This window comes from Carcharodon carcharias, chromosome 12 (genome assembly GCF_017639515.1).
Source record: "Carcharodon carcharias isolate sCarCar2 chromosome 12, sCarCar2.pri, whole genome shotgun sequence".
In the NCBI taxonomy this organism is placed as follows: domain Eukaryota; kingdom Metazoa; phylum Chordata; class Chondrichthyes; order Lamniformes; family Lamnidae; genus Carcharodon; species Carcharodon carcharias.
The window spans coordinates 79950079-79962419 of NC_054478.1; the positions used below are offsets into that span (position 1 = coordinate 79950079).

The 12341-nt window shown below is 43.6% G+C and overlaps 1 protein-coding gene across 2 annotated transcripts in view; it reads left to right on the plus strand.

Moving 5' to 3' along the window:
- The first annotated feature begins 11269 nt into the window (after positions 1 to 11269).
- LOC121284803 (integrin alpha-6-like) overlaps positions 11270 to 12341 on the plus strand; it is a 129232-nt gene continuing 128160 nt past the window's right edge. Inside the window, exon 1 of one of the 2 annotated variants that reach the window (XM_041200497.1) lies at positions 11270 to 11564. In XM_041200497.1, the coding sequence (XP_041056431.1) occupies positions 11389 to 11564 (176 nt within the window). In that variant the 5' untranslated portion in view covers positions 11270 to 11388. The remainder of the gene's footprint in view (positions 11565 to 12341) is intronic. The other variant, XM_041200498.1, reaches the window with a different exon arrangement.

A 12341-nucleotide genomic window follows, 5' to 3' on the forward strand; every position in this document is an offset into this window, starting at 1 on the left:
AAGGCGCAAAGGGGAAAGGTCACTGTCTAAGAACTTTCAGCCATAGTGCACCGAGAGACTGCGAATTGTATAGACTCCTTGGACTGTACCACTCACATTGAATGTATGCAGTGAATATTACATGTATTACAATTATATTGAAGCACCTCAGAGTGCAACATGATCTATGTAGATAACTTAAATACTATTGCACTGCCTGACTGTCTATTAGGACCATAACGTCTGTAATGTTCCTTGATTGTAGTGAAGTACCTCAAGGTGCAACACGATGTATGTAGAAAACTTGAATATGATTGCACTTCTTGTGATGGCCATTTTGAAATGTTTTGTAATGCTCGTCAGATATTTTATGAATGAAGTATATTTTTGCAAGAAAAGAATGCTGTGCTGCATGCAACGGACAACCACAAGCCTTGACAGCCACTGTGGTGAGTGCTGCAGGGTTCCTTCAGACTGCTCCATGCAATGGAAGCTTTGTCTCAGCATGCCTATAGTTTGCTCTATCACATTTAATGTTACAATACGGCTTTCATTTTCTGCATACTGCCCACGTGTGAATTGTGCACCAGAGTCATTATCCATGTCATCAATGGATGGCAGAGGAGATGGTGGCATAATGATAATGTCACTGGATTAATAATCCAGAGGCCCAGACTAATGTTCTGGGGACATGGGTTCAAATCCCACCATGACAACCGGTGTAATTTAAATTCAATTAATTTTAAAAATCTGTAATTAAAAGCTAGTCTTAGTAATAGTGACCTTGGAAACTGTTGTTTATTGTTGTAAAAACCCATCTGGTTCACTAATGCCCTTTAGAGAAGGAAATCTGCCATCCTTACCTGGTCTGGCCTACATGTAAGTCCAGACCCACAGGAATATGGTTGACTCCTAACTGCCCTCTGAAATGGACTAGCAAGTCACTCAGTTCAAGGGCGATTAGGAATGGGCAAGAAATGCTGGCCTTCACAACGACACCCATATCTCATGAAAGGATTTTTAAAAAGCCCATTTCACCAGTAGCCATCTCTGGTTTGTCATGCTGGCTGAAATGCAGATGGCACGGTGAACTCCCGCAGAATCAAGGCATCATGACTACTGCCTGGATGTCGGGTTTTGATCTGCATCATATGCTGGGGATACGACTGCACACTAGCTCGAAGGGAGTGGAATCCGGTTGCAGTACATCCCGGAGTTGACATGCGGCATTTGCAAAATGACTTCTGTGCAGTGAATGGCATCCTACACCAAAGAGAAGCCTGCAACAGTTGGCAGATTTCAGTGAGGACTTCCTTACTGAAGCACAGGTGTCCTCACTAAGGTTCATGTAGGAGAATTGTTCCCTGAACACCCTGGGCAGATATGGTCTCCTGCTGAGAGCCCTTCTCCCTCTCCTCTTCCTCACTGTTCCAGTAGCTTCTCTTGCTCTGTGTCACCTTTGCTCTGATTCAGTAGTGTCAGCATCACAGACGTTTGTATTCCGCCAACACTTTTTTAATAAAAGATTAACAGTATGATTATGACCAGATTTTGTTTTGTGATGTTGATTGAGGGATAAATATTGGCCAGGAAAACAGGGACAACTCCATTGCTCTTCTTTGAAATAATGCCATGGGATCTTTTACATCCACCTGAAAAGGTGGATGGGGCCTTGGTTTAAAGTCTCATTTGAAAGACGGAATGTCCAACAATGCAGTGCTCCCTCAGTACTGTAATGGAGTGTCAGCCTTTATTTTTTATGTATTCAAGCCCTGGAGTGTGACTTGAACCTGGGATCTTGTGATTCAGGGGTGAGAGTGCTACCAACCGAGCCATATCTGACACAGTTGCTCAGGTGGTGGTGGCAGCCTTCCAGCTCTTAAGATGATGGTTTGAGCCATGGTGGTCAACTCTGTGTTAAGCATCACCTGGTATGGCTCAGGAGCCCCACTCTGGCATGGCAGTCTTTGCTGCATTTGCTACAGAGGAAGACAGTGGTCTGAGAAGGTGCACAATTTGCTGGCCTCTTTTTTTTCTCTAGGCTCTCTTCTCAGCCAGTTGAGCTTTTGTTGCTGCTCATCTCTTCCAACGCTTTTCCAAACAGTCTTCCTGCAGAGGTCACGGCCATCAGCAACCATCTCCCTTTTGCTCATTCACCCTGAAATGCGGTAGGCCAAGAGGAATGCATGCTACTGCACCCATGCCTGGGAGCAAGTGATTTGTGCAGAATCCTTGAAGTCAGGACAACATCCTTCAGTATGTGCCACATGACTCCCTGTAGATTTTAGCAACTGTAAGAACCACTTGCAAGTCCCCTTCCAAGTTACTCACCATCCTGACTTGGAACTATATCACCATTCCTTCACTGTTGCTTGGTAAAGATCTTGGAACTCCCTTCCCAGCAGCACTGTGGGTGTTCTTACAACACATGGATTGTAGCGGTTTAAGGCAGCAGCTCACTGCCACTTTCTCAAGGGCAATTAGGGGTGGGAAGTAAATGTTGGCCTAGCCAGCAATGCCCACATCCCATGAACGCATTAAAAAATGTGAAAGCCAAATTAATGGCCTCCACCTACATATAATTAAACACAATTGATCTACAATTAACACAAACACTTCTACAATCACTGCAATAGCCAGTAGAAATCAGTCAGCAAATAACGTAAGAGGTGATGGTCTCTTTAAATAGCACTAGAAAGGGGTCCTTTCTGCTGCTGACTGCATATTTTGCTGCATATGTTTAAGAGATGGCATTAGCAGGAGTGTTAAGCTCCAAGTTAGTAGCTCTGACATCAAATCAGTGTGACGACATGATCTAAAAACAGAACATGCTGGAATACTCAGCAGGTCTGGTCATACCTGTGGAGAGAAACAGAGTTAATGTTTCAGGTTGATGGCCTTCATCAGAACCAGGATAAGTTTGAGATGCAATAAGTTTTAAGCAAGTGAAAGGAGGAAGGGTGGAATAAGGAATGGAAGTGAAGGTCTGTGTTCAACCTGAGGCAGAGAGGGTGCAGGGATTGGTGCCAAGTACACACTGACAAAGTCAGCATTTACTGCCCATCCCTAATTACCCTAGAGAAGGTCAGCTGCCTTCTTAAATCTTTGCAGCCCATTTGGTGTAGGTACACATACAGTGCTGTTAGAGAGGGAGTTCAAGAATTTTGACCCATGACAATGAAAGAATGGTGATATATTTCCCAATGAGGATGGTGTTTGACTCAAGAGGGAACTGACAGGTGATAGTGGAAGTAGGGGAAATGCTAGAGTCTATTATAAAGGATGTGATAACAGGACACTTAGAAAATATCAACAGAATTAGACAAATCCAACATGGATTTATGAAATGGAAATCATGTTTGACAAACCTACCAGAGTTCCTTGAGGGGGTAACTAGCAGAATAGATAAGGGAGAACCAGTGGATGTGGTGTGTTTGGATTTTCAGAAAGCTTTTGATAAAGTCCCACATAAGAGGTTAGTGTGTAAAATTAAAATACATGGGTTTGGGAGTAATACATTGGCATGGACTGAGAATTAGTTAGCAGACAGGAAACAGAGAGTAAGAATAAATGGGTCTTTTTCAGAGTGGCAAGCGGTGACTAGTAGAGTACAATAGGGATCAGTGCTTTGGCCCCAGCTATTCACAATATATATCAATGTTTTGGATGAGGGAACCAAATATAATATTTCCAAGTTTGCTGACGACACAAAACTAGGTGAGAATGCGAATGGTGAGGAGGATGTAAAAAGGCTTCAAGGCGATTTAGACAAGTTGAGTGAGTGGCAAATACATGGCTGATGCAATATAACATGGATAAGTGCGGTTATCAACTTTGGTAGGAAAAACGGTAATAGATCGGGAAATGCTGATGTACAAAAGGACCTAGGTGTCCTCCTACATCAGTGAATGAAAGCAAGTAAGCAGTTAGGAAGGCAAATGGTATGTTGGCCTTCTTTGCAAGAGGATTTGAGTACAGAAGCAAGGACGTCTTACTGCAGCTGTATAGGGCCTTGGTGAGACTGCACCTGGAGTATTGTTTGCAGTTTTGGTCTCCTTATCTAAGAAAGGATATACTTGCCATAGGGAGAGTGCAGCGAAGGTTCATCAGGCTGATTCCTGTGATGGCAGGATTGTCATAAGAAGAGAGAATAGGTCAACTAGTTCTATATTCACTGGAGTTTAGAAGAATGAAAGGGGATCTTATTGAAACATAGAATTCTGACAGGGCTGGACAGGCTGGATGCAGGAATGATGTTTCCCTTGGCTGGGGGGTCCAGAACAAGGGGTAAGCCATATAGGACTGAGATGAGGAGAAATTTCTTCATTCAGAGTGATCAACCTGTGGAATTCTCTAGCAAGTTAAGTCACTGAATATATTTAAGAAGGAAATAGATAGATTTCTAGACACTAAGAGCGTCAAGGGATATGGGGAGAGAGTGGGAGTGTGGCATTGAGATAGAGGATCAGTCATGATCATATGGAATGGCAGAGCAGGCTTGAGGGGCCTGATGGCCTCCTGCTGCCCCTATTTTCTATGTTTCATCCACCTTGTTTTTCTGTGCGGTCAAGATTGTGGGTTTGAAATGTGCTGTCAAAGAAGTGTTGCTGCACTGCATCCTGCAGATGGTACACAGTGCAAGACATGGTACACCGGTGTGGAGGGAGTGAATGTATAAAGTGGTGGATTGGATGCCAGTCAAGTGGCTGCTTTGCCTTGGATCGTGTTGAGCTTCTTGTGTGTTTTGGAACTGCACTCATGCAGGCAATTGGAGAGCATTCCATCACACTCCTGACTTGGGCCTTGTAGATGGTGGAAAGACTTTGGGGAGTCAGGACATGAATTACTTGCTGTGGAATATCTAGCCTCTGACCTATTTTCAGTATTTATGTGGCTCATTCAGTTAATATTCAATGGTTAATGTTAATGGTGGAGGATTCAGTGATAGTAATGCTGTTGAATGGCAAAGGGAGTTGGTTAGATTCTCCCTTGTTGGATATGGTCATTACCTTGCCCTGTGTGGCACGACTTTTACTTGCCACTTATCAGCCCAAGTCTGAATGCTGTCCAGGTCTTGGCTGCATATGGGCACAGACACCTTCATTATTTAAGAATTGTGAATGTGACTGAACTTTGTGCAATCATCAGCAAACGTTCCCATTTCTGACCTTATGTTGGAAGGAAGGTCATTGATGAAGCAGCTGAAATGGCTGGGCCTAGGACACAGCCCTGAAGAACCCCTGCGGCGATGTCCTAAGACTGACAATGATTGGCCTGCAACAATGATAACTTTCTTCCTTTGTGTTTTGTATGACTCCAGGAGAGTTTTCCCCTGATTTCCAATTATTTCAATTTTACTAGGGTTCCTCAATGATACTATCTTGATTTCAAGGGCAGTCACTCTCATGTCACCTCTGGAATTTAGCTCTTTCATCCATGTTTGGACCAAGGCTATAATAAGGTCTGGAGCTGAGTGGTCTTGATGGAATCCAAATTGAACATGGATAAGCAGGTTATTGCTGAGTACGTACCACTTGATAGCACCGCTGACGACAGCTTCCATTATTTTGCTAATGATTGAGAGTTGGCTGATGAGGCAGTAATTGGTTAGATTGGATTTGTTCTGCTTTTTTGTGGACAAGACATATCTGGACAATTGTCCACTTTGTTGAATAGATGCCGGTGTTGCAGCTGTACTGGAAAATCTTGGCTAGAAGTGCAGCTTGTTGTGGAACGTAAGTCTTCAGCACTATAGCTGGGTATTGTTGGCACTCATAGCTGTGCGCTCAGCTGCATTAAGCTTGACTGGGAAAAATGAAGAGAGGTTAGAAGCGGGAGGGAAAGTGGAGGGGAAGTAGGGCTCTCAGCAGAACGCTATAGCTGCTGAGTTTATTTAGATAACAATTCTTTTACCTCAACGTTGGTATCATGTCCCTAAGACATGAAAGGGGTCATGAACTCTTTAAATAAAACTTTATTGCTTATTTAAAAAGGTAGACTTTGTTGAACCAAAAGATGGCTGCTATAGGTCACTTGATTCACAAGTTGGCTACAGCTTCTGAAATTTTCAACAGCAGTTAAAGGACAAAAGCTCAACCCTCATTCTTGTGGAAGCTCACATCTCTCATTGCAACAAAACCAGGGACCAACAGACAACCTATCTCCCCAGCCTGGTCCTTTAACAAAAAGAGAACCATCAAAACTTGTTATACCTGCAGAGGCACTAATAGCCAGCATCTATCTCCTAAGGTGAAAAATGGATTTTGACCACAGGCACAGAAACTGCTCGTTAGCCCGCAAATAACTTATTAATGGGCAACATCACATGACCTAAGCTTCTGGCTTTGTAAAATTTTAATATTACATTTCTAGACTCGCACCTCGTCTGCAAACACCACAGCACGACTCCAGACTGACTAGCAGCCTGTGTGAAGTCTAAACCTCCTTGAAGCCTGTTCTGTTGGAGGATTCCTGCTATAGGCTTCTAAACAGACACCAAGTCTCTGTACCAACCTCATCTCATCATACTAATTGTATCACCATCAACTTTAAGGAATGTGGCAACTCCTGTTTCAGCTAGCTGAACCCACCTCAATTGTAACTCCTCTATGAAGGAAACCTCAGAGGATTGTGATTTTCTGGACTCTGGTAATCACATGAACTGATATACATATCTGTTGTCCTTTTTCTTTTAGGTTATTCATAGTTTTACAAACTTTTCTTTCCCATCTTCTTATTGTGTATTTGTGTGTGTGTGTGTACAAAGTTGCAACCATCCACAGGGTTTGAACGAATGAATAAACAATACTTCTGATTTAATTCTAAACAGAGTTTGCTGCGAGTCACTTTAAAAATTGACCTAACAGACCGAGGGTTTGGGCATACACGCCACAACCTATTTCAAAAATCAAAACACCTCTGCTTATCGACAGACAGCGAGAAAATAAAGATGTTAAGCTTTGCCTCTCTCCCCTGTCCATAACAGTCAGCAAGAACCAATGTTTGAGGTGTCTGCACTTCACAAAAGTGGTTATGACTAAAAATTGCCATTTTTTAAAACCACAGCTGTAACCTCAAAGTAGGGCAAGTATAGTATCGCCTGTGACTGTCAAAATGAACATGACACTTAACTTTTGTGTGTCCTGCTCCCTTCAGGGAGCTGCTTCAGATATGAGCAACAGTTTGCAGTTGGCAATACACTGCTGCTGAAGAGAGGCCACTAAGGCCCTCATATAGATAGGGAAACATAGCTTCATCTCAATCTCTCTGGTCAGAGTAAGGAAAAGTGAGCACAAGTGTTTACATGCATTCTAGGCTTCCCCAAGTTGCAGGGTGTCATTGACTACATGCATATTGCCTTGCTTGAGTCTCATATGAACTCCATTATTTTCAGCAGGTGAACAACCACTGAACTAATTGTGCAGGTGAATGACTGTTACCCTGGCAGTAGACACAACTCCTTCACTCTGCAGCAGTCTTCTGTGCTACCTGTATTTGACACCACGGCAACTCAAAGACTGGTTCCTGAGCGACAATGGCTATCTAATCAAAATGGCTCACGGCTCAAGTCCAGAACCCATACACAGCCCAATCCATTATGGATGACTGTAGATGGATGAATATTTGGCCTGAGTCACAAGATTGTGGTTTCAGTTCCCTCTCAGGAGACTTGTGCAAAATACAAACATACATACGAACATACGAATTAGGAGCAGGAGTAGGCCACTTGGCCCTTCAAGCCTGCTCCACCATTAAATAAGGTCATGATTGTAATCTCCACTCCACCTTCCAGCTTAACCCAATAACCTATCACCCCCTTGTTTATCAAGAATCTACCCAGCTCCATCTTTCAATTTTCAAAGACTCTGCTCCTACTGCCTTTTGAGGAAGAGAGTTCCAAAGGCTCACGACCCTCTGAGAGAAAAAAGATCCATCTCATATCTATTTTAAATGAGTGAATTCCAATTTTTTAAACTGAGATCCCTGGTTCTAGATTTTCCGACAAGAGGAAACATCCTCTCCAAATCCACTCTGTCAAGACACCTCAGGATCTTAAAGGTTTCAATCCAGTCACCTCTTACTCTTCTAAACTCCAGTGGATACAAGCCTAACCTATCCAATCTTTGCTCATAAGACAACCTCCCACTCCTAGTATTAGTTTAGTAAACCTTCTCTGGACTGCTTCTAACGCATTTATATCCTTCCTTAAATAAGAGGACCAATACTGTACACAGTACTCCAGATGTGGTCTCACCAGTGCCCTGTATAACTGAAACATACCCTCCCTACTTTTGTAATCAATTCCCCTCACAATAAACATTAACATTCAATTAGCTTTCCTAATTAAAAGCAAAATACTGCGAATGCTGGAATATGGGTGCTACCTTGACTACAGCTCCTCACACCCCGTTTCCTGTAAGGACTTCATCCCATTCTCTCAGTTCCTTTGCCCCCGTCGCATCTGTTCTGATAATGAATGCCATTTTCCAAAACAGTTCTTCTGACATGTCTTCCTTCTTCCTTAACCAAGGTTTTCCACCCATGGTGGTTGACAGGGCCCTCAACCGTGTCTGGCCCATCTCCCACGCATCCACCCTCACACCTTCCCCTCCCTCCCAGAACCATGATAGGGTCCCCCTTGTCCTCATTTATTACCCCAACAGCCTCCACGTTCAAAGGATCATCTTCTGCTATTTCTGCCAACTCCAGCATGATGCCACCACCAAGCACATCTTCCCTTCACCCGTTCCCTCTGGGACACCCTGGTCCACTCCTCCATCACCCACTACATCTCAACCCCTTCCCACGGCACCTTCCCATGCAACCGCAGAAGGTGCAACACCTGCCCCTTTACTTCCCCCCTCCTCACCGTCCAAGGGCCCAAACACTCCTTTCAAGTGAAGCAGCGTTCACTTGCACTTCCCTCAATTTAGTCTACTGCATTTGCTGCTCCCAATGCAGTCTCCTCTACACTGGAGAGACCAAACGCAGACTGGGTGACCGCTTTGCGGAACACCTTCGGTCTGTCCAGAAGCATGACCCAGACCTCCCTCTCGCTTGCCATTTCAACACACCACCCTGCTCTCATGCTCACATGTCCATTGCTGCAATGTTCCAGTGAAGATCAATGCAAACTGGAGGAACAGCACCTCCATCTTCCGACTAGGCATTATACAGCCTTCTGGACTTAACATTAAGTTCAACAATTTCAGATCATGAACTCTCTCCTCCATCCCCATCCCTTTCCAATCCCCCTTTCTCCAATAATTTATTATTTTTTTTTACAAATATATATTTTCTTTTCCCACCTATTTTTAAATTTATTTCGATCTATTGTTTCATCTCCACCTTTTAGCCCCTTTTGATCCCTTCCACCCACCCCACTCCCATTAGGGCCATCTGCCACTAGCTTGTCCTGCTTTCTACCCTTAATGTCCCCATTAGCACATCCTTTAGATAATATCAACACCGTCAACACCCCTTTGTCCTTTTGTCTATGACATCTTTGGCAGTCTCTTCTTGGCCTCCACCTATCACTGGACCCCCTATCGAGTTCTACCTGTCCCACTCCCCTCTACCAGCTTATATTTCATCTCATTTCTATATTCCTTAGTTCTGATGAAGGGTGATTCGGACTTGAAACGTCAACTGTATCCCACTCAGCAGATGTTGTCTGACCTGCTGAATTTTTCCAGGTATTTTTGTTTTTGTTCTAGTTTTCCTAATTACTTGCTGCACCTGTGTAGTAGCCTTTTGTGACTCATGCACCAGGATACCCAGATCCCTCTGAATCTGAGAGTTTGGCAACCTCTCACCATTTAGATAATATGCTTCTTTTTTATTCTTCCTGCCAAAATTTACAATTTCACATTTGCTCACATTATACTCCATTTTCCAGATCTTTGCCCACTCACTTAACCTATCTATGCCACTTTGTAGCCTCCTTACATCCTCTTCACAAATTACTTTCCTACCTATCTTTGTGTTGTCATCAAATTTAGCAACCATACCTTCAGTCCCTTCATCCAATTCATTTATATAAATTGTAGAAAGTTGAGGCCCCAGCACTGATCCCTGTGGCACCTTATCAAATACCTTCTGGAAATCTTACTTCAAATTCCTGTTCTAGTTGAGTCTTAGAAATAGAGTAGGCCTTAATCACATATTGGTTACTCACCAAATAGCTACATTCTTCCCTGTAGTCGAGCAAGAACCAATTTCTACAGGGTGGAAAAGTTAGAAGAAGCAAAGGAGTGCCTCCCTCCCTTCCTGACTGAACTCCCTCAGCTCACCAAACTTTCACACTTCACTGGGGTCACGCTCCAGTGCTGGTCGCACTGCGAATGTCTGGATGCTGCCAGACCTGCTGAGTTTTTCCAGGTAATTCTGTTTTTGTTTTGGATTTATATGTTCTGAAACAAAGGGACCGAGGCTAGGCTGATACTCCAGTGCAGTAATGAGAGAGTTCTGCACTGTTGATTGTTTGAGGTTCTGCCTTTTGGTTGAGACATTAAAACAAAACCCTGTCAGCTTTCTCAGGTGGGTGTAAAAGATCCCATGAAAGTATTTTGAGGAAGAGCAGGGTATTCACCCCAGTTTTCCTGGCTAACAATTATCCTTCAAACAACATCCCAAAAAGATTATCTGGTCATTATTGCATCACTGTCAGTGGGAGCTTGCTGTACACAAATTAGCTTATACATTTCCTACAAGGACTACAGTTCAATGTAAAGTAGCTGTAGGTCTGTAGAGGTTGTGAAAGCCATTACATTAATGCAAGTCTTTCAGTTTCTTACCTTCTCCCCCTCCCCCACATCAGTTCCACTATCCTCCCCTCTATTGTTACTTGAGTTGAAAAAATCGAATCAGTCTTCATTCCTGTGTGCATGAGTGACTCTGTACTCTAAGGACATGAAACAATTAGAGAAGTTGGCCATATAATTTTATACATTATCATTACTAGTAAACAATAATCCAATGATTTTCACAAAACATATTTACAATTAGTTGCTTCTATAAAATTGCAAAGTAAAACAATTAACGCCTCTAGGGGTTTTATTCTCTATGATTAGCTGAGTGACCGGGCTGCTGATTCTTGTTTGAAATACCTGTACATTAGGCTCTTGTTTTGTTGAAGTGAGACAAGTTTGAGCGGCGTCTGCAGTAGATGGGAGAGTCTGAGGTAGGGCCGGGGTGGGGTAGAGAGGCTAACTATCTAGACTTGGGTCAGGTTACCAGCGGCGAATTGGTGAGGCATTGATGGTGGCAGAGAGAGGCGGAGCGGGGCGAGGCGTCACCGTCACTTTATAATCTCATCTTCAACACACAAGGCGGTTACTCAGAATAACAGCCGGAGAGGAGGCATAACATTAGGCGGCATTTTCAGAGAGATCAGGAAGCATTTCCGATATGGCGGCCCCGGAGCAGTGGTTTCTTATCTACCTGTCTTTGTTTTCCCTCGAGAAATGGACTTTAGCTTTTAACTTGGATACGGAACATTTCATTAGAAAAACAGGAGACCCGTCCAGTTTGTTTGGATTTTCTCTTGCTTTGCATCATCAGCTAAAGCCATCGGACGAAATAATGTAAGTTCTTGTCCATTTAATTTGTCTTAAATGTAGCAGACAGTATTATCAAACTGTGGAGGAATGCAAGAAAAAGCACGTTCCCTTGTGTGTTGTGGTTTAACCCGGTATAACTGCACACTTCAGTTCAAGTGACTTCATCCGAACAGCTTTATCGAACTTTTCATGATTGTGTGAAATGTTCACTAACTCCCTGGAGCAACAAGTTTCCGTCTGCCCCACCTGTTCAGGGTGAACTTCACTAGCAACTGGCTGGTGCCCAAAGGTCATGTCCCCACCCGACAACGTTTTATACCCGAACAGTCATTCGGGGGTTAAACCCATGCAGATGCTGCCAATATTTAACTTTATTGTTCTGAAATTCCCACTGATTTATGCTGGGCGTGTTTTTTTTTAGCATTGACTGCAACGCATGAAGTCTTATTCTAAATAGGGTATTCTACTGTAAGGGGTTGTTTGGATTGAAAAGGGCAGCAGTTCCGTTGCGGGGAGCAGCCAGTGATAGGTTGGGGGCGGCGGGGGGGGGGAATGATCATTGGTATTCAGGGCAGTGCTGAGTGTCGCCGACTCCGCTCCCTCCCCCAGGAACCTGATCACACGGTCTGCCAGAGTTCGGTTGTAGCTCGAGCTGATCCCAATTGTCTCCAGTGAAAGGGTCGGAGCCTTCAGCCGAAAAGCCTTATTACCATTCAACTGTTGTCCTTTAACCGAAGAAGCGTCGAAGCAGGTTGTTCTCCGAACAAACCTGGTGGTGGCCTTTTTTAAGTTACTATTGTT